The sequence below is a fragment of the Ochotona princeps genome, chromosome 4, assembly GCF_030435755.1.
Source record: "Ochotona princeps isolate mOchPri1 chromosome 4, mOchPri1.hap1, whole genome shotgun sequence".
NCBI lineage: Eukaryota > Metazoa > Chordata > Mammalia > Lagomorpha > Ochotonidae > Ochotona > Ochotona princeps.
The window spans coordinates 17,781,411-17,800,035 of record NC_080835.1 but is presented as its reverse complement, the minus strand read 5'-3'; the positions used below and the strand labels follow the sequence as shown (position 1 = coordinate 17,800,035).

The window sequence follows — 18,625 nt, the reverse complement described above, 5'->3', positions numbered from 1 at the left end:
CTGTTGTTGCAGTTACCTCTGGTAACTGCAACCTGACCATACTAAATGGAAAATTTCAAAAGTAAACAATTCTTAAATTATATTTAAAAATTTTTTAATTGCTTTGTTCATCATTAGTTCCTTCTGTTCATCTTGTAATATGCCTTGCTTCTAAATTAAAGGTTATCATAGGCTTATATGTGTAGGGGGGAAACTACATACAGAATTCAGCATTATCTGCCCTCTGCCATCCGAGAACTTACCACCCTGGAATATGGAGTGACTACTTTCCAACCATGTTTCTGAAATGTATCCCTTAGAATATAGACAAATGTTCACAATATAGTGTCAGCACAGAGTACATAATTGTATATATGAAATATTGGGGGGGCAGCGTAGGAATTCCTGAGTGGTAGGTGACTTTTCTGTAATTTTGGGGGGCAGTTTTCCTTGGCATTCAGCCTAGATTGGTTGGTCTGGACAGTAGGCTGTGAATGTTCCTCCAGGCCTTCCCTCACGGAGTAGATGAGTCCCTAGGAAGACAGGCGTGGAGTGGCTAATTACAAGGGCATTGATTCGTGCACTTCAGCATTCAGAGGAACAGGCTGTGGCTGGAGACAGTGAGAATGCAGGTCTGCATTAATAGAAAAACATGTTTTTCACTTTCCCCCTCTATTTGTAAGGTTTCAGAAGTGTGGAAAACCAAGGACATGAACAAAAGCAAAAGCCCTCCTGGAGATTACTTGTGACCCTCAAAGCTTCTTTTAACTGGGAGCCAGGATGGAAAATTTTATCTTCAGCACTGGTTTAACTGAGAGCATGTTTTGTTTTGAAGGAAGTCCTGAGTAAACACAAAGGATTCCAGAGATGTGTTTTGCTAACTTTACTGTGTGTGATGTCTGCGAGTCAGACCCGTACTTCTGCTGCTGCACACCTATTAATCAGCCTCGTGCATTGCTGCACAGTCTTCTGAGCTGCCCTGGCCTGTTGCTTCCTGGGAATACTAAGTCTCCATGCACTCGGCCTTTTGGCTAAGATCAAATGTGAAGCTACAGAGTGGTACCATGGTCTGTCGCCACCCTGCCTTCAAATGAAAGTTGCGTGTATGAGCTCCCTAGTGCGTTGGTAGGACTCCTTGCCCATCTCCATTTGCAAATTAGGAATGTGTGTTCCCAAGCCCAGGCTGCAGGCAGTAAAGTAATGACATCACTCTTCTCACAGGGTACCCTGTGTGTGTGTGTGTGTGTGTGTGTGTGTGTCTCCTTTGGGGATTTGATCTAATGGACTTCTGCCGCCTCTTCTGCTGTCTGGTATGGTTCATGGCTGTGTGGCACGCCATGCATTCCAAACTAATCTGAGGCTTTTTCTCATTTGAAATCTCCAGATTTTAAGAGCACAAAGGTAAATATGGCTCTGTCATACATCCCTTTCCATCAGTACTGATAGTTTCCTCTTACACGGAGAATTCTCTTCCACTCGGGAGGCGTGTTCCCACCTCTGTCTCAGGTGGAATTAGAATGTTCACTGCTTCTCTTAGCATCGCCTTGTGTTGCCAGGTGGAGTTGTAGTGCTTTCTTCCTTAGAATCCCTCTCCCTGCCACCCCCACAACCCCAAGTCATATTTTTCTTGTCTTAAGAGATCTTTGCCTTAGAATTGTCCTGGTATTGTGGTGAAGTGGCTTCCTCTGTGTTTCATCTCACTCTCTGGCCCTCATGACTGGACTTGATTTACAGATTACAAATGTTGCACCCGCTGCATATGGAGGAGGTCGCAGAAGTTCCGGTTCTCTTGAGTCCGGCTCTGGTGACTGGCGGCTGACTTCTCAGCCTCAGGAGCCCTGCCACCTCCACTCTCATGGACAGCGCCTTCTTTCCTCCTGCTGCCTTTTCTCCAGCAGGGAATACGTCTCCTCTGTCTGGCATAGTTTTTCTAGAATCAACCTTTTGCTTTCTGAGATGACCACCCAAGGTCAGGGTCACCCTCTCACTGCCGTCTGGTTGGCTGAGTGGTCAGAGGTACATGTTCTGGTGCTTAAGTAGTACTGGAACAAAAAAGGTGGCAGACACAACTGAATCCAAGTTATTTCAAGCATTGCTTGGCTCTTCTGCCTGTAAAAATTATGACTATGCTCAACAAAGCCCCTGCCAAGGGTTCGGGCCTGGAATTTAGATTGTTTATGCAAGCTCATTATTGTTTTGATTTTGATTTTCCTGAGGGAAGTCATTGTAAACAGTGAAGTTCTCAGAATCACCCCTGCAAGAATAAACATAAACACAGCACCACACTGGAATCCGTCCTGCAGGCACCCAAATAGAACCCTTACATTGCGAGGGAGACCAGTGAATGGAGTGGCCCATCAGTTCTGCCCAGCTGTGGGATGGGGAAATCAGGAAGCTGCTCTTTGCTGCTGGAAGCCAGGGATGTCTTAGTACATGCCCTTGTTAGCTGTTGGGGAGAAGCACCCACCACCTGTGACCACTGTGCTCGGTGTGCTGGGAAGACTTGTGGCAGTAGTGGGTGTCCATGGAACGTGAGCTCGTGGGAGGAGTTTGGTAGTGTACGCACAAGGCGTTCGTGTCCAAGATGTTCAGGAGTTGTGATCTACTCTCAAAGGTTTAAACAGCCAGACCCAGCTTGGTAACACCGTCCCTACTCAAGCTCCATTCTTTAAGAAAATCATGCTGTTGCCTGTGTGGAAAGAGATAAGAAGCTGCACAGCGAGCTGGGGGTGGGGTGCGAGGGGAGCTAGGGAGCAGAGTGGAGAGAAAGAAGAAAGAACACCAAAGCAACCATGGGAGGAGTTGTAACCAATTTTAACTTGGGTGCCCATCATTGAATTAGCCTGTTATGAAAAGGTGAAATAGAACTTAGATCAAGTCTTTGTTATGAGGTGATATTTCAGAGTGGGGTATTTAGCCTAGCAGTTAAGATGCCACTCCACATGTTGGAGTCAGGACTTGAAACCCAGTACTCCAGCTTCTTGCTAGTGCAGAACCTGAGAGGCGGTGGTAGTGTGGCTGAAGCAGTTGGCTCTTGCCACCCACAGGAGAGACTGGCATGACTCTGGCTTCAGCCTACCTCTGGCTGTGGTGGGCATCCAGAGAGTGAAGCAGTGGATGGGGGCTCGTTCTCTTCCTCTCTTTCCGCCTCTCAAATAAATGACTAAGCAGCATTTATAAGCTCGTGTTTCCCATGTCGACTGTGTTGATACATTCAGCATAGCATAAGGCAGAGATAAAGAACTCTTGTGCAAGTAAATGGCTTCTACCCCCTGCCTAGAGCTTGTCTGTGTCTTGGCTGCTAATACTCATGGTAACAGCTGGCGCTAACCCTGCAGTTCCTATGTGCAGCCTCAGTGATGGACAGCATCTCCGTGTGACAATTACTGTAATCATCCTCACTGTACAAGTGAATCAGTCAAGGGGCAGAGAAGTGAAGTGGCTGTCCAAACAGCCGCCAAGGCCTGGCTGAGGAGGAGAGGCGTCCTGCTCCTCTGCCCGTTGTCAGCCTGTGTTGTGCCCTGGTCACACAAACCAAGTGCAGCGAATGCTGTCTTCCAGGAAGAGAATGGAGACTACACCTACGTAGAGAGAGTGAAGATACCTCTGGACCACGGAACCTTGTTAATCATGGAGGGAGCTACCCAAGCTGACTGGCAGGTGAGGATGGCTGGTGACATGTATACCTATCCGGGCGGGGGAGGAGAGCTGGTTTCTAAGAGATCGTACAGTGCAAAGCCAGTTAGTTATTTTTATAACAAGCAAGAGGTGGTGAGTGGCCATCGCTTCCAAGCAGGTTGGCTCCTAGGAACAATCCGCCGTGCCTCTGCAGCCACCGTGGGCAACAGAACTTGCCCTGATGCTGGAAGTATTATCTGCATTGCCCACTGTGGTCACCACCAGCCACATACTTGCCTGCTGACCTCTGTGAAGATGGCTCATATGTTCTAAATCCTATTTCAAGTGCCTGCTAGATGTGTTGGGCTGCACAGCTCCACAGCCAGGCCAGACCCTCCTCAGGCTGGCATCTTTTGTGAATCTCCTCCACACCTGTGTTTTTCTCACAAGATGTGGCGAGCTGGCAGACATCATGGAGGAAAAGTGGCAGTGGAAAAGGTGGGATTGTCTGGCCCCCCAGGGCACCAACCTGGCACAGCAGGTTCAGCATGGAAAGTAATTTGCAAAAGAGGCCTTGCTCCTGAGGACTTTCACGTGCTTACCCTTAACTTGTTTAAGAAAGGATAAACAAACCATATTTGTGTCTCCTTATGAATCACTTTGACATCATTTTGAACTCTGTATGTGCACGTACTTACGTGTGTGAGTAATTGGTATTTCCATTTAGCATCGAGTGCCCAAGGAGTACCACTCGAGGGAGCCGAGAGTGAATCTGACCTTTCGGACAGTTTATCCGGATCCAAGAGGGGCCACCCGCTGATGGGACGTCTGTCACAGCAATGCCACAAGGAACCAGGGCCCACCAGGGCTTTGACAAGAAGTGTCCAGAGGCAGTGGGGGGCTCACTTCCGGGATGGCCATGTGGCCCGTGTTGCGGGGCTTGCTCTTAGCTCAGAACCTTATTTGTAGTGAGCCAACAGCTCTGGGCGGCCTTGTGTGTGCCGTGGGAATGCTTTATCCTCACTCTGTCTCAGAATCGCATGTTATCTTTAGGCAAATTAAAACTGGCTGTGTGGCTGCTTTTGTGCTTAAGCAGTTTTTCTCCCACCCTCTCTGCTGTCATTTGGGGAAATATGAATGGACTTGGGCTTCCACAGAAAGTCTCCACGTGTGGCTTCCACGTGACGCCAGCAAGGTAGAGGCATAAATATGTGTCAGCGCCCGGAGCCTTCCGTACGACAGACGGCTTCTGCGGACATCCAAACAGAGGTGACCTTGCGGGCTTGGCTCAAGTCTACCCTGATTCTTTCGTGTCTTGCCCTGGGTGTCGACACAGTGGCAACGGGGACACACTGCCGAAATGTGTCTCCTTGCCCATCCATCTTCCTGGGACGGAAAGTGAAGGCAGTGTGAGCAGCTGGACCGCAGTGACAACACATGCAAGCTGTCCCCGCACAGGGAGGAATAACCGAAGATGATTCGGGGAAGTGGCAGGCTGGGACTGACCAAAAAGCTCTGCTAACATCAGCTGCTCCACATGGATCAGTTTCCCCTAGGGAACCACTGGGGTCATTGACACACCAGCCAAACAGAAGCAGGAGTAGGCCTGCAGGGAATAGACTCAGCTACCCAATAGCTGCCTTCACCTTGGATTTCAGTAGCCCGTGACTCAGGCTGTCTTCTGACTCAGTGTTTTCTCTTACACACACGTTAACCAAGGTTCAAGGGTTAGGCTGTGATGTCACCGAAGTTCCCAAAACAGAACACGGTGGCTGCCCCTTCTTGCATCAGAAAAACACGTGTCTTTTTAACCCCTTGACTCAGCAGCAACGTGCCAGATGGATTCCAAACCAAGATACAGAAAACCAGAGAAAGAAGAATTAGAATGGGTAGAAGTAGGGCAGGCGGTATAGAGTTTCCCTGTTGGCCTGTGGGGAAAGCGTGTAGTGTCCTCTTTCTGTCTGTCCTCTTTCCATTCCACATTGTGATGTTGGTGATGCCCATGATCCTGGCATGCTGCCAACGGCCGGGCCAGCTCTTGACCAAGCTTGGATGCCAGGCTGGGCCAGCCCTGCTCTGTTCTCTAACAAGCTCCCTGGCTCCGTGCACGGTAGTTCCTGTTTTCTTTCTGCGTTGTTTTGTTTTGAATGTGGATAACTCCTTTCTCTAAGACACGCTAAATGCCTTACCAAATGTGAGCCAGCATCCACAGCCTTCCTGCTTGGGAGGTACACATTGTGGTACAAATCAAATCAAATCAAATCTCTATCTCCCAGGAAAGCAAACAAAACCTGGCCAGGCTGGTGCAGCCAGCTTTGGATTTGGGTCTGACGCCTGAACACTGGGAAATTCCTCTTCCATTTTGTCCAAGTGAAAGAGCCGGCAGATGGTGCGCAGTCTCCCAGCCTGCCTCCCTCCCTCCTAATGGAGGGTCGTGATCTCCCCTTGCGTCAGCTGTGCATCTGAGCACTTCACTCATCACCCTCATGTCTGGCAAGGAAGTGAGTGCCTGCTCTCCAGCACCCTTAGGTCTCCCAGTCAGAGGGCAGCACATCATGGCTGCGGTCACTAGCTGTCTCTAGGTAGCACACGCCGGAACTGCCATCTTTTCCCCCCATCCCATTAAGATAATGTCCACTCGGAGATGTTAGGGAGGTGGTTAATACAGAGGAAAACATGGACTGTAGGCATGGACAGGACTTGCAGACCATGGCAAAGGGCAGCTGTGCTTTGCCACTCCCACCAAGCTGCTTCCCTTTTCTTCTGCTGGCTGTGCTCACCTAGGAGTGGAGGGTGAATACGTTTGGCTAGCATCTCATCTAACGTAAAGGAAGTGAATAACCTACAGCATGAAGAGCAGCAGGGTTAGGGGTGTGTGTGTGTGTGTAAGTTGGCCCTTTTTTGAAAAAAGATTTATTTTTATTGGAAAGGAAGATATACAAAGAGAAGGAGATACAGAGAGGAAAATCTTCTGTTTGCTGGTTCACTCCCCAAGTAGCCGCAACATCCGGTGCTGAGCTGATCCAAAGCCAGGAGCTTCTTCCAGGTCTCCCATGCAGGTGCAGGGTCCCAAGGCTTTGGACCATCCCCGACTGTTTTCCCAGGCCACAGGAACGGAGCTGGATGGGGAAGTAAAACAGCCAGGATTAGAACCAGCACCGGGCCCCTGGCCTTCGTTTTGAACTTCAGCCTAGCAGGCTGAGTCCTAGCTGCTTTTATGTGAGTTCTCATCACATTCCTCCAAGAGATATGTTGCCGTTTTGAGACTAGACTGATCCCCAGGAGGTTAAGTACTTGGGCAGGACTTGTAGACTGATCACTAGGCCCCTGTGCTATTCCCCCGTGCCATGCTGAGTGCAGGCATCCTGGAAGCCTGAGCCTCAGGACTTGGCACCTCAGGGCTGGCCTCAGCTCCCCACAGGCCACCTGTTTCTCCCCTGGCTTCCTTGTATGTCAGGCCAGCATCTGCACCTCATCTCTGTTTAATCAACATTGACAGCTCCTAGTCCGGAGCCGCGTTGCCGGCCAGGCTAGCAAATCAACCATTGAATTAAGAAATATCATCTCACTTCGGGAGGGGGAAGAATTGTTTTCTGGTGAGTTGGATTCTCAGACCACCTTTCTGACTGGACATCTAAGCAAGGTACACCTCAAAGCAAGGTACACCCCTTTCAGGGGTGGCTGAGTTCATCCTCCCAATTCCTTCTCCTCATGACCCGTGAGTACATTTGGGGGCTCCAAACCAAATGATGCACAAGTCAGTGCAAGGCTTCTTGAATGTAGACCAGCATCATGACTGGTTACCAGAAAGGCCGCTTGCCTCAGGGGCGGGTCGGAGCAGCGTGACTGATGCTCTGCAGCTCACTGTAGCCTCAGTATTGAAGGGAGGACCTGGAGTAGGCGTTAGTGTAGCAGGACAAGCCTTACTCAGGACACCCACATCTCCTTTTGCAGTGCCTGTTCAAATTCTGCCTGCTCTACTTCTGATCCATCTCCCTGCTAATGTTTTCTGAGATATGGCAGCTGATGGCTCCCGTGCTTGGGCCCGAGCTACCCACACGGGAGACCTAGATGGCCTGGCTTCAGCCTGGCCCAAGGTCCTCTGTTGTGGGCATTTGGGGAGTGAAACAGCAAATGCAAGATTACTGTTTCTCCATCTCTTTGGCGCTGTCTCTCAAGTAGATGAAAATAAACATTAAAAAAAAAAAGAAAGACAACCCAAGATCTACTTTACTCCATTGTTGACTAAACCACCAGTTCACTCTAGGTCACAGCGAATGCACCTGTCGTTTTCCTGTGGCACCCACTCCATGGGTGACCTGGCCCTGCCTTAGTGCATGGCAGGCCCACCTGGACCCGATCAGTGACTAGCACTGGCTCCTGGATTGTGTCATGATAACCCCGAAAGAGTTAAACAGGCCCTGGTATGAGCAGAAAGCTCCAATTGGAGGGTTTCATAGAAAGTCCCGACAAATGAAGGCTCCCTGCCCTCCTGGGAATACGTCTTCCTTGAATCCTGGCAGCTTTTACTTGGCTGCAGAATATCCAAGACCCACTTTGCCTTTTCTGGTCATAAACACTTGTAGTGTTGAATCTGAAGCCTTGATTACTTTTCTTAACAGTGCCTTTGCAAAAGCTGGATGTTTCCATAGCAATGCATTCTGTTTGTTTAAATCCTCACTTATACATGATTCCACCCACACACTCGCTTCAGGGTGACCCTGGTTCACAACTGCCCTCCCCTTCTCTGCCCTCTGTGTTCTCTAAAAGGACACCCCTCCCTGCACTTGGGACCCCTGGCAGATTGGGGCCTCTGCAATCTGTCTTGGCAGTGATTTGGGGGCCTGGCTTCTGCAAGGAAATGACTATGATGTCTGCTTATGCGAGAAGGCAGACTGGTGGTGTTTTCTGTGGCTAACTGGGCACCTGCTGCTTGTCACAAAGCTGTCCCTGGCCTGTGGACCGAGTCCTGGCCCTGCTGGGAAGGGTCCCATACCAGGGTTGACAACCAGGTCAACTAGTGCTGCTCAGAGAAGGCCAAGAGTGATAATACTCTTTTTGACCATTTCTGTGCTGTCATTCCCCCCTCAAGGGAGGGCTGATGTGACATTCCCTCAGCAGAGGGACTGTCCCTACCCATGTGACCTCCGCGAGTATGGACCGGTCACAGCCCCAGCCCGAGGCGCCGGTTCTGGGTCTTTGGAATGAGAGGCAGGTGAGGGGGGAGCGTGTTGCACATACTACCTGAGTTATGCCCTGCGGCAGCCCTGGGGAGGGCTAGGATTTTCTGTAAGCACACTCCCGGGAGTAGCTTTTAGAGTTCCAGGGAGCTGGTGGCTCTGAGCCCCGAGGCTGAAGCCTCCTCCCTGTCTCCCCAACTCCCTCCCTGACTTTCTTGGGAGCCGTGAGGAGCAGGAGGAAGGGCGCGGGGAGCTGGGGAGGCGCTGAGCCGCCCACCGCAGGAAGGCTGTGGGCGAGCGCGGGGAGGAGTGCCTGCATTCAGAGCCAGCATTGGCTAGGAGCTTTAGCCTCGGCTGCACCAGGACATGCCAGACAAACAACCTAGAGAGGTTGTGGCAGAGGGTCCCTACCTTTCGGCAGTGTGGAGGCCAAGGGGGTAGGGGGGCGGGGGGAGGGTAAGGGGAAGTGACAACCTCTGTACTGCTTGGAGACAGGTCCACCCTGGAGGTGAAGTGCTGTAGGCTCCTTTCCTGAAGGATGTTTGTGCCATAGCTAGACGTGTGATGCCAGGGTGGTTCTCAGATCTTAGCCTTGGGGTGCAGGCTGCTGCTGGGACCACCTGGGCACCACCCAGCAGGTACCCAGAGGGAGGGAAGCGTCCCATGCTCCTGGTAACTGGGCTCCTGAGGCACCCACTGCCCTGTACCCTGATTCCAGTGCTTGATAACCTAGCTGGGCAAGGTGGTCACCAGCTCAGGGACAGCCCTGGCATCCTGGCAACTGCCTGTGTAGAGTACCTGCTCTTGCATACCATTTTCACACTCCACAGAACGCCTCAGCCTGGAAGATGAAATGAGCTTGCGGAGCTGGAGTTCTGTTGGAGGCCAGGGCTTTTGCGCCCGAAGAGTGTGTGCCAGGCCATGGCGGGAAATCTGCAAAAGAAAGACATAGAAAAGAAAAGAGGGCGGATTGTAGAAATAGATGGAAAACGAAAGTGATTCTGTCCCCGCAATAGTGAGATTCCCACCTGAAAAAAAAAAATGACACAGTCCCTTTGGTTATAGAAAGAGGGCAATGTGGCTTTCATTTTCACTGGGAAAATGAGGGAATTTTTTATTCCCTCACTGCAAAAGGAGTATGTATTCTTTGTAAGAAAAAGTTATTTAATTTTTTTTTAAAGATTTATTCATTTTTATTACAGCCAGATATACACAGAGGAGGAGAGACAGAGAGGAAGATCTTCCGTCCGATGATGCACTCCCCAAGTGAGCCGCAACGGGCCGATGCGCGCCGATCCGATGCCGGGAACCTGGAACCCCCTCCGGGTCTCCCATGTGGGTGCAGTGTCCCAATGCATTGGGCCGTCCTCAACTGCTTTCCCAGGCCACAAGCAGGGAGCTGGATGGGAAGTGGAGCTGCCGGGATTAGAACCGGCGCCCGTATGGGATCCCGGGGCTTTCAAGGCGAGGACTTTAGCCGCTAGACCACGCCGCCGGGCCCAGAAAAAGTTATTTTTTAAGATGAAAACTCAAGCATAACTTCAAATGCCATAGATGAAAAATTTCAGATTTTTAAAAGCATTTATTTATTTTTATTTGAAAGATTTTACAGAGAGAAGGAGAGACACAGAGGTGAGGTCTTCCATCTGCTGGTTCACTCCCCAAGTGGCTGCAATGGCCAGAGCTAAGCTAATCCAAAGCTGGGAGCCAGGAGCTTCTTCTGGGTCTCCAAGTTGGGTGCAGAGGCCCAACTGCTTTCCCAGGCTGTAAGCAGAGAGCTGCATTGGGAAGTGGAGCAGCCAGGCTTCAAATTGACGCCCATTTGGGATGTCAGCACTGCACAGGATTAGCCTGCTGTGTGACTGTGCTGGCCCTGTGTTTCAGATTTTTGCAGTATATTTTTGTCTCTGCATTTGAATGCCTCTACAGTGACATCATACAAACTTAAGCTTTTTGGAGCTTTTTCATGTGGACACGGGTGCCTGATATTAAGAATTGCTCTCTATCTCCATTTTGAGTGGCTGTGTAAGGAAGGGTATAACCATCTTGTGACTTAATCAGGGTCTTTGCATATGATATTAAAGTGGCCATTTCTAGCAGTGGAGATTTCTCTGGGAGTGACCGGCCAGTTGATTTCTTTAAATCATAAGAGTGAGTGGTGGAAGTCAGGGAGGTTTCAGAGCTGAGAGCTCAGGCTTGTGCCTCGTTCAGTCTTAGGTTTGAACAGTCATGGGAGCAGGTGGCACACTGATGGAGTCTGGCACTGAGGTTAAGTGCCCTGTGTATATTAGGGCCTGATCTAGGAAGGCCCGCTGCAGCTGGTGGAGTAGATACGAATTCTATCACCCAGCTTCCATTGGAGGAGATGGCGGCTCAGCCCCTGGCCTCTGTGCTCTAGCAAAATGTGTGTGCACATCTCCAACTCCTTGTTGGGATAAGTTCCTAAAAGTAGAGTCACTAGCCCCCATCCAGAAGGCGACGTGGATCTGTAAGGTTTCTTTTTTAATTTATTGGTTTTTATTGCAAAGTCAGATATACGGAGAGGAGGAGAGACAGAGGGGAAGATCTTCTGTCGATTCACTCCCCAAGTGACCACAATGGCCGGAGCTGAGCTGATCTGAAGTCACAAGTCAGGAGCTTCCTCTAGGTCTCCCATGCAGGTGCAGGGTCCCAAGGCTTTGGGCCATCCTCAACTGCTTTCCACAAGCAGGGAGCTGGATGGGAAGCAGGGCTGCAGGAATTAAAACCTGTGCCCATATGGGATCCCTGCACATTCAAGGCAAGGACTTCAGCTGCTAGGCCACTGTGCTGGGCCCAGATCTGTAAGATTTTGAATGTGCAATGTAAATGGCACTCCAAGAAGGGCTGGCCAGCTCATCCTGCCCGTGAACCTGCGGAGCTCCCTGTGGGCTCTGAGCGCTGACTGTGCCAAACACCTCAGCCACAAAGCATCCCTCCTTGGAGAAGCTGTCCTGGGCCTGGCACAGCTTAAGCAGGTTTCAGCATTTATTCTCATGATTGCTGTTATTTGCATCATTTGTTGAGAACACAGGGCCCAAGAACCTCAGGGGTTTGGTAGGAAGGATATGAAAAAAAAAGGTAACATGGAGTGGTCAGGGAAGGCTGTGTAGTGGAGGAAGCACTTGGAGGATGGGGAGGAGGACACACGTGCACACGTACTGACAACCACCAGGCTCACAGGCTACGTCCTGGGCTTATGTAGGGAAGGGTGAGCTGGAGGAGAGACGGCAAGGGAGGAAGCTGGGCCCAGACCTGGCCCAGCAGCCCACTCAGCTGGCAGGGGTGGGTGTGCAGTCTGATGGTTGGCAACCCTATGGCCTGGAAAGTGTTGCTTAGGAAAATGTAATTGTCAGGAAGGAGGGAGGGTAGAGGACTGGGGCGAGAGGGAGTCCAGGAGCCAGGTCTGTGTGCGTGGCCTGATGAGGAGGGCTGCCTGATGCTGCTGGCACCACTCTCTGGTCCCAGGAAGGCCAAAGCAGAGAGAAAGAGTCCTCGACCCCCGCCCTGAGTCAGTGTCAGTACCAGCAAGCTGCAGACCTTGGTGGAGGCTGCAGCTGCTTTGATGTTCCCTCCCTAACCCTGGTCAGCCCCTGCCAGCATCTGCCAGGAGCATCTGCCTCCCCCAGTCCCCACCTCACCCTTCCCCCGAACCTGTGTAGAGAGCAGAGCAAGCACAATTCCAGTCCCTTCCCCAGTGTCCCTCTGGTGTGAACCCACACCCTGCTATGGCAGGTCTGAATGAGGGCGGGGAGGGCCAGGTTCTCCCATCTGCCCAACTCAGTTCCCCTTCCCAAGCCCTGCCATCAGTGAAGGCAGTGGCTCTTAGAGTGAAGTATGCTGGGAGAAGGGCAGCTGTGGCCTTTGCAGTGCCCGTCCTTCCCTCTGCTCATTGCAATGTAAGGTAAGAAACAGGCCCCCTACGTGCATCCTTTTCCCAGCTAAGACTCCGTGGAAGCAAGGCTGCAGGTATCACCTTGACCTGGTTCTAGTCCCCATTCCTTCACTCAGGACTGCCTGGCCTGCAGCAAAGTCCTTAGCTCTGCAAGGCCTGTCACAAGACCCTGATGAGACAAGATCTGTCCATCTTGGGACAGCGGCTCTGCCTGTGGAGCAGTATGCAGCCTGAGGGGAAGGCCGCCCTACCTGGGTGTGGGCTCAGGGTGACGGGTGAACCGGGCACTGACTTTGTCCCTTTCCTGTTGGGACCAGCACAGAGTCAGAGGCCACAAGTTCCTGTGACATTAGACCCATGTCCCAGCCCCAGGAGATGGCCAGCCATCCTGTCTCTGGCTCCTAGGCAAAACCTTTACCTGCCTTGGGCCAATTAAATGTGGAGCTTGAACCAACTAAATGTGGTTCCTTTAAGCTTTTTGACCACAAACTATGGTTTAAAAAATCCAGACGTTGACATACACCTCCAACTAGAGTGTCCTGAAGCAGTTCTTTATGACATGGATTTCCTTGGCTGTTTGTGTCCTGCTGTCTGGCTTTGCAAAGTGCTAATCAGTCCCTGAGCTGATGATGTGGCCCGTTAGTGAGTCACACCTTGTGGTCGGCAAGCACTGACCCAACGCATCCATCCACCCGTCTGACCCCTTCCTGTTCAGGCGGCCACACGCCTGCTCCCTTCTCCATGTCCTGCGGCCGCATCCTGTCAGCTAGGCCCGTGTGACCTCCAACCTCAGATTCTAGGGACCAGAGACATGGTCATGAGCCAAGTTGCTGCAGATGCACGGCTCTTGAGGTTCTGCTGCCTGAGGCCCTGGTATGGGGTCCCCTGAGGACCCTGAGTTCTGGCTGCCCTGCCTGCCCTGCCCGCGCTGTTGTGAGAATGTCTGGGGTGTCTGGGAGTGGGGAGGAGCCCCAGGCTTCTTCCTGGAGAAAGGAGGAATGGATTTCACTGTCATTGCCACCCCCACCACTTTGCTGCTTGGGCTGGAGGACAGTCGTGTTTACTCTGAAAAGTCATCAGCAAGCACAGCCTGGCTGCCACAGCAGTCCAGTCCATCCTCCCACCACTGGCCAGCTCCTGTCACCTCGGCCCTTTCCACTGTTAGACCTCAGTTCAAACCCCAGCTCTGCCTCTTCCTGGCCAGGCACCCTTGGGAAAGTCCCATGTCCTCGCTGACTGTCTTCCACAGCGGGGAGGCCACAGAGATCAAGTGCCAAAGCAGATGCCCAGGATAACTCGTTCCTGTAAAGCGCATCCCCTGTGGGTCCCTTTAAAGCCTGACCTAAGACAGCTGCAGAAGCAGCAGCTGAGGAGGCGCTGAAGGGAGAAGGGGCATGGCCCTCCACAGGCAGGCAGCATCAGCAGCATCTTGAACCAGTGTGCCCCAGGAGGGACCCCTGGTCACCCCAACAAGCCTGTACAGTGAGGAGGAACAGCAGAAGAGGAACATGCAATACACATCTCTGGTGTCCACAGGGAAGCCTGGGGCAGAGCTGGCAAGAGCAGGAACCTGACCTAGCAGGGTGTCCTTGGACCCTGGATTCTTGGAATCCCTTCAGATCTGCACCTTCCCAGGGACCTCAAGTTGGCCCCTGGGTACTCTCCTAAATCATCGAGTCTGACACTCAAACCTAGCCCCCACCCCAGGGAGAAGGATGGTGTAGGCATGAGCCTAGCACCTGCCAGCAGAGGGCAAAGAACTTTCTAGGAAACACTGGACCAGGAGATCCCAGCAGACAGTGTAGAGGTACTGTGTGCTTGTTCTCAACATTGTCCCCTGTGTCCAGCACTGCATGACAGGGTCTCACGGGCGTCCCTGAGCACTTTGCTTTCAGAATTGCCCATGATGGTGAACTTGAAGCAAGCCCAGGACAAATGAGGGCACGCTGCTACTCTGGAACTGAAAAACGTGACCCCTGCCCATTAGCCACTGCCTTTGTCACTTCAGGACCTAAGCGACAAGCCCAAGGCCACAGAGCTCCAACTGCAGGGGCTAGGAGACTCCTCCAGGCTGCCCTGCACTGCTGGAACTTGGGACAGCCAAGGAGACCTCTCTCGCCTCTGCAGTTTTGGCTGCCATTGCCCTCAGCTGCATTGTGTTGGGAACCAGGCAAAGCAGGGATGGACCGCCCTGTGTGACCCTCGTGGTGCTGGCCCTTGGCTCAGCAGCATCAGCAAGACCTCACAGGATGGGAGGTTGCAAGCTTGGGCCTCATGCTTGCTCGCTGGTGTTACGGGACTCCTGGGCCTCAGTTTCCCTGTCCACAGTATGAGAGGTAGTGCTATGGGGTCTGTTCCCAACAGCCTGTGCACCCAGGAGACAATGCGACTCGGGGGAAAGTCCAGAACTTTCTGTTTTTTGCCTGGCTGCTTTGCTGTGTGACCTTATCTAGTTTCCTGCTTTCCTCCCCTCTCTGGATATTCTCTGTCATCATCTCAAAAGGCAGCAAAGACAGACCTGCCATGCTGGCATCATAGAGGCAAAACTCTCTGTAGAGGTTGAGGGTCACAGACAGGTGGGATTTTCTCTTCATCTGTGGAGTGCTTCTCAGAGCACTGGTCCCAGAAAAAGGACCCCTAGGCCTACAAGGGGAAGGCCTGTGGGAGGGACCGAGTCAGGAACCCACCTGGTGGTGCTGTGCTGGGAAGCAGGCCTGTGGCAGGCAGCTGAATCCCCAGTGCTAACAGCACAGCAGGACCCTGCCTTCCCCCACCCTCCGAGACCCCACCTGGACATCATCCATGGGAGGTTTCCGAGATCTGTCACCCGCCCCCCTATATCCCCCTGCCGCCCCTTCTCCATCTCAGTGTTCCCTGGACCCAGCCTGGCAGAAAGGGTGCCAGGTATTGCCCTGGTGAAGCCAGGCCCTGCAGGCCACCTGCCAGCAGCTGGTATCCCGTTGCACTGTGGATAGCGAAGCCCAGATTAGACAGTGAGCTCATGGCCACACAAACGGGGCCACTGGGGCGAGGGCACTATAAAGCCCAATGATGTGACTTGTGGGGAGTTCCTGTGTCCCCTCCTTTCTGCTCTCCACTCTATCCTTCGCCCTTCTGTTTCTCTCTCGTGCACACCGACACCCCCTCTTGGTGCTTACTGGGGATTGCCATGGCAACCCTCCAGCAAAATGATCCAAACACTTTTATGCTCACAGTTGTACAAGACGAGGTGCTAATTCCAAGCGAGGCGGGAGCGGCTGGGAGGATGCTGAAGTCACAGCGCTGTGCCAGGGGCCTTGCTGCGAGGTGGAGTGGGAACCAGCAGGAGCAGGGGTGAGGGCCAGGAGGAAGAACTATCCAGAAAAGCCCTGTGATTCGCCTGCCAGAGATGTCATGTGTGTTGCTAGCACCTCCCCACCCCTTATTTGCATTTTATACATACACACAACAGCCATGCCTGGGCCAAATATGCCAGATATCACTGTCTGGAATAGCCATCACCTTATTCAGTGCACAGAGACCTGTCATTCATGCCGAGGACACTGTGAGGTGGGGTGGTGGGGATAGCCAACTGTCCCCGGCTTCTAGCTGCCAAGATCTGGACTAGGGAGGCAGAGTGCTGTGGGAAAGGGCCTGCCCTGTTCCCTAACCACGTAGGGGAAAGCAAGAGACAGCTGGGTGCACCCGTCCTGACCTGTTTCTTTACTGCCTTCCTGGAGTCTTTGGGACTCGTGGCCTCTGTACCCAAGGACACACTGGGGGTCCCTAGTCTCATTCCACCTGGACCCTGTGAACAGCTGAAGAACTGGTGGACATTGGTTGAAAACCCCAGCTCTGCCCCAAAGCCAAAGTGTGTGTATGGATGGTGGACGAGACAGTGGCCCAAGCCCTTCCCAGACCTGTCACCATCTTCCTGCCCGTCTGGTCCCTGCTGCCCCTCTATGAAGGTGAGCATTCCTGTGTACCAGGCTTCCTGCTAGTCTCTGACCCAAGAGGAAACTTCTACTTTTCATGAAGGGGATCTCCTCATCCATAACTATTCTCAAGGGTGCTAGAAGGGCACAGCTGGGGACCCCAGAAAATCCATCTGGTCCCCTCACCTTGGGGATAGATGTGCAGCTGTGTGGTAGGAAGCTCCTGGTTCAAGGCCACAGAGCATGTGGATGATGGAGCTGATGAGGCAGCAGGGACACTGGTGTCGGACTTGTCACCCACATTAGAGAGATGGGGGCTGGGCACACGGGCCATGAGCACCAACTTCTGAATGTGCCCAGAGCACCAAGGCACAGCGCCGGGTGCAGACTAAGCCTTCAACTAACAGCATAACAGCATGTGCAGGTCCCTGCCCTGTAACCTCAGGGCCACAGACCTGCTGTGACAGGGACCAACCCGCATCTGTGCCAATTCCTGCCCTAGGCTTGCCAGATGAGGCAAAGCAGATGTCCCGTGCGCATTAGCTCACAGCCTCAGTGACTCAGGAGGGCCCCATGAGGCCCACGGGCAGCAGGAGATAGGACCCGACCCCTGGGCAGAAGCCCCAGATTTGCCCACTCTGCCTAGGCCTCTCTACACGCTCCAGTATCAGGGAGGACAGACACAAGGGGGCTGGCATCTGTATCTACGGAGATCCACCGCAACTCGCTTCACACACTGCAGTTAAGGCCTGCCATGCCTGGGATTCCAGCCCCCGAGTCATCCTCAAGAACCCGGGAGGCTCTGTCTGGTTCTCTCTTTGAAAACTGAGTCAGTTGGGGAGGTAGAGCCTTCACCATAGCCCCGGTGCAAGCCCCTGGAGCCAGAGTTTCTGGGAGCTTGTTCCCATGATCTCCTTAGCAGGAAGCTGGGCAGGTTGGGTCGTGAGCTCTTGGCAGCCAAAGGAACTTGCCTTTTATGCCAAAGACATGCTGGACACAAGGCAAGGGACTTCCCACGCTGTCATCTGTGGCTCCCAAGGACACTACTGCCACTCTCTAGTATAGAGTCAGAGTCTCAGAGTGTTATGTGCAGGATGAGCCTGTGACAAAGGTGGCTTAGCACCCACGTGTCTGGCTCCTGCCAGCAGGGAAAGGCCCAGAAACCCATGAAAGGGCCCCCTAGAGTAGGGGCTGGCCCTTGAATCCTCCCAAAGTGGGGAGCATCTTGGAGAGGCAGGGACAGATCCTGTCCATTGTGGGAGAAGGGTTCAGTTTCTCTCCTCCCCTCCCTTCTTTCTGGAGACACCCCTAGGAGCAGAGCCCAGGGACCAAGCACAGGGGATGAGCTCATGTCTAATTTAGGGCTTTCCTGTGAAGCCCTGAACCTTGGTCTCTTCTTTTACAGCTTTGGGCCAGCCAGGGCAGTGGGTACCAGGGACCTGAGCCCCACTTGCTAGCCTGAGGGCACTCTGTGTGCTGGGAAGGAGCCAGGAACACGAGCAGAGTGAGCTGGGCAGTGGTCTATTTGATAGGGGGCCTCATGGCTCGTCTGGGTGCCAGTTCCGTCCTGGGCATCAGGGAGAGGCAACAGCCAATACTGTGAGTCCGGCAGGGAGGGTGGACAGTATGGCCATCAATAAACCAATCAGGAGGGTATGAAATGACCAAGGGGCAACCTTTGGTTAGGTGCCAGGGAAGGCTTCTCTGAGGAGCTAAGGCTTCTACAAGCAAGGCCAGGCAGAACATTCTGGTAGAACCAAGCTAGGACCCACTCTAATTGCAGCAATCTTTCTCTTGAATTCAGACATGGTTCCCTGGTTACTCTGCTACCCTGCTGGCCACTGCTTGGCTGAACTCTCATCCAGCTCATCCTTCACTTAGGCCCATCCCAACCCTCTGTTTTTTTTTTTTTCTAGAAGGGGAGGTGGTGTGTGTTAAGTGTCTGCACCCAACCCCCACATTATTCTCTTGCCTGCATGTTCCCACCAATGGCTTCCTTCACCATTGGCCACCATCCCTTC

At 52.6% G+C, this 18,625-nt stretch overlaps 1 protein-coding gene across 6 annotated transcripts in view; it reads left to right on the top strand.

The window, feature by feature from the left end:
• The window catches only part of ALKBH3 (alkB homolog 3, alpha-ketoglutarate dependent dioxygenase), a 167,703-nt gene that overhangs the window by 34,152 nt on the left and 114,926 nt on the right, over positions 1–18,625 (top strand). The window contains exons 8-9 of one of the 6 annotated variants that reach the window (XM_058663148.1): positions 3,541–3,639; positions 4,325–4,472. The exons of 1 other annotated variant lie outside the window; for it this stretch is intronic. In XM_058663148.1, coding sequence (XP_058519131.1) covers positions 3,541–3,639; positions 4,325–4,417 — 192 coding nt within the window. In that variant the 3' untranslated portion in view covers positions 4,418–4,472. Of the gene's footprint in view, positions 1–662; positions 763–3,259; positions 3,467–3,540; positions 3,640–4,324; positions 4,473–18,625 lie in introns of those variants that run through there. 4 more of the 6 variants (XM_058663146.1, XM_058663147.1, XM_058663151.1 and 1 more) reach the window with 4 other exon arrangements.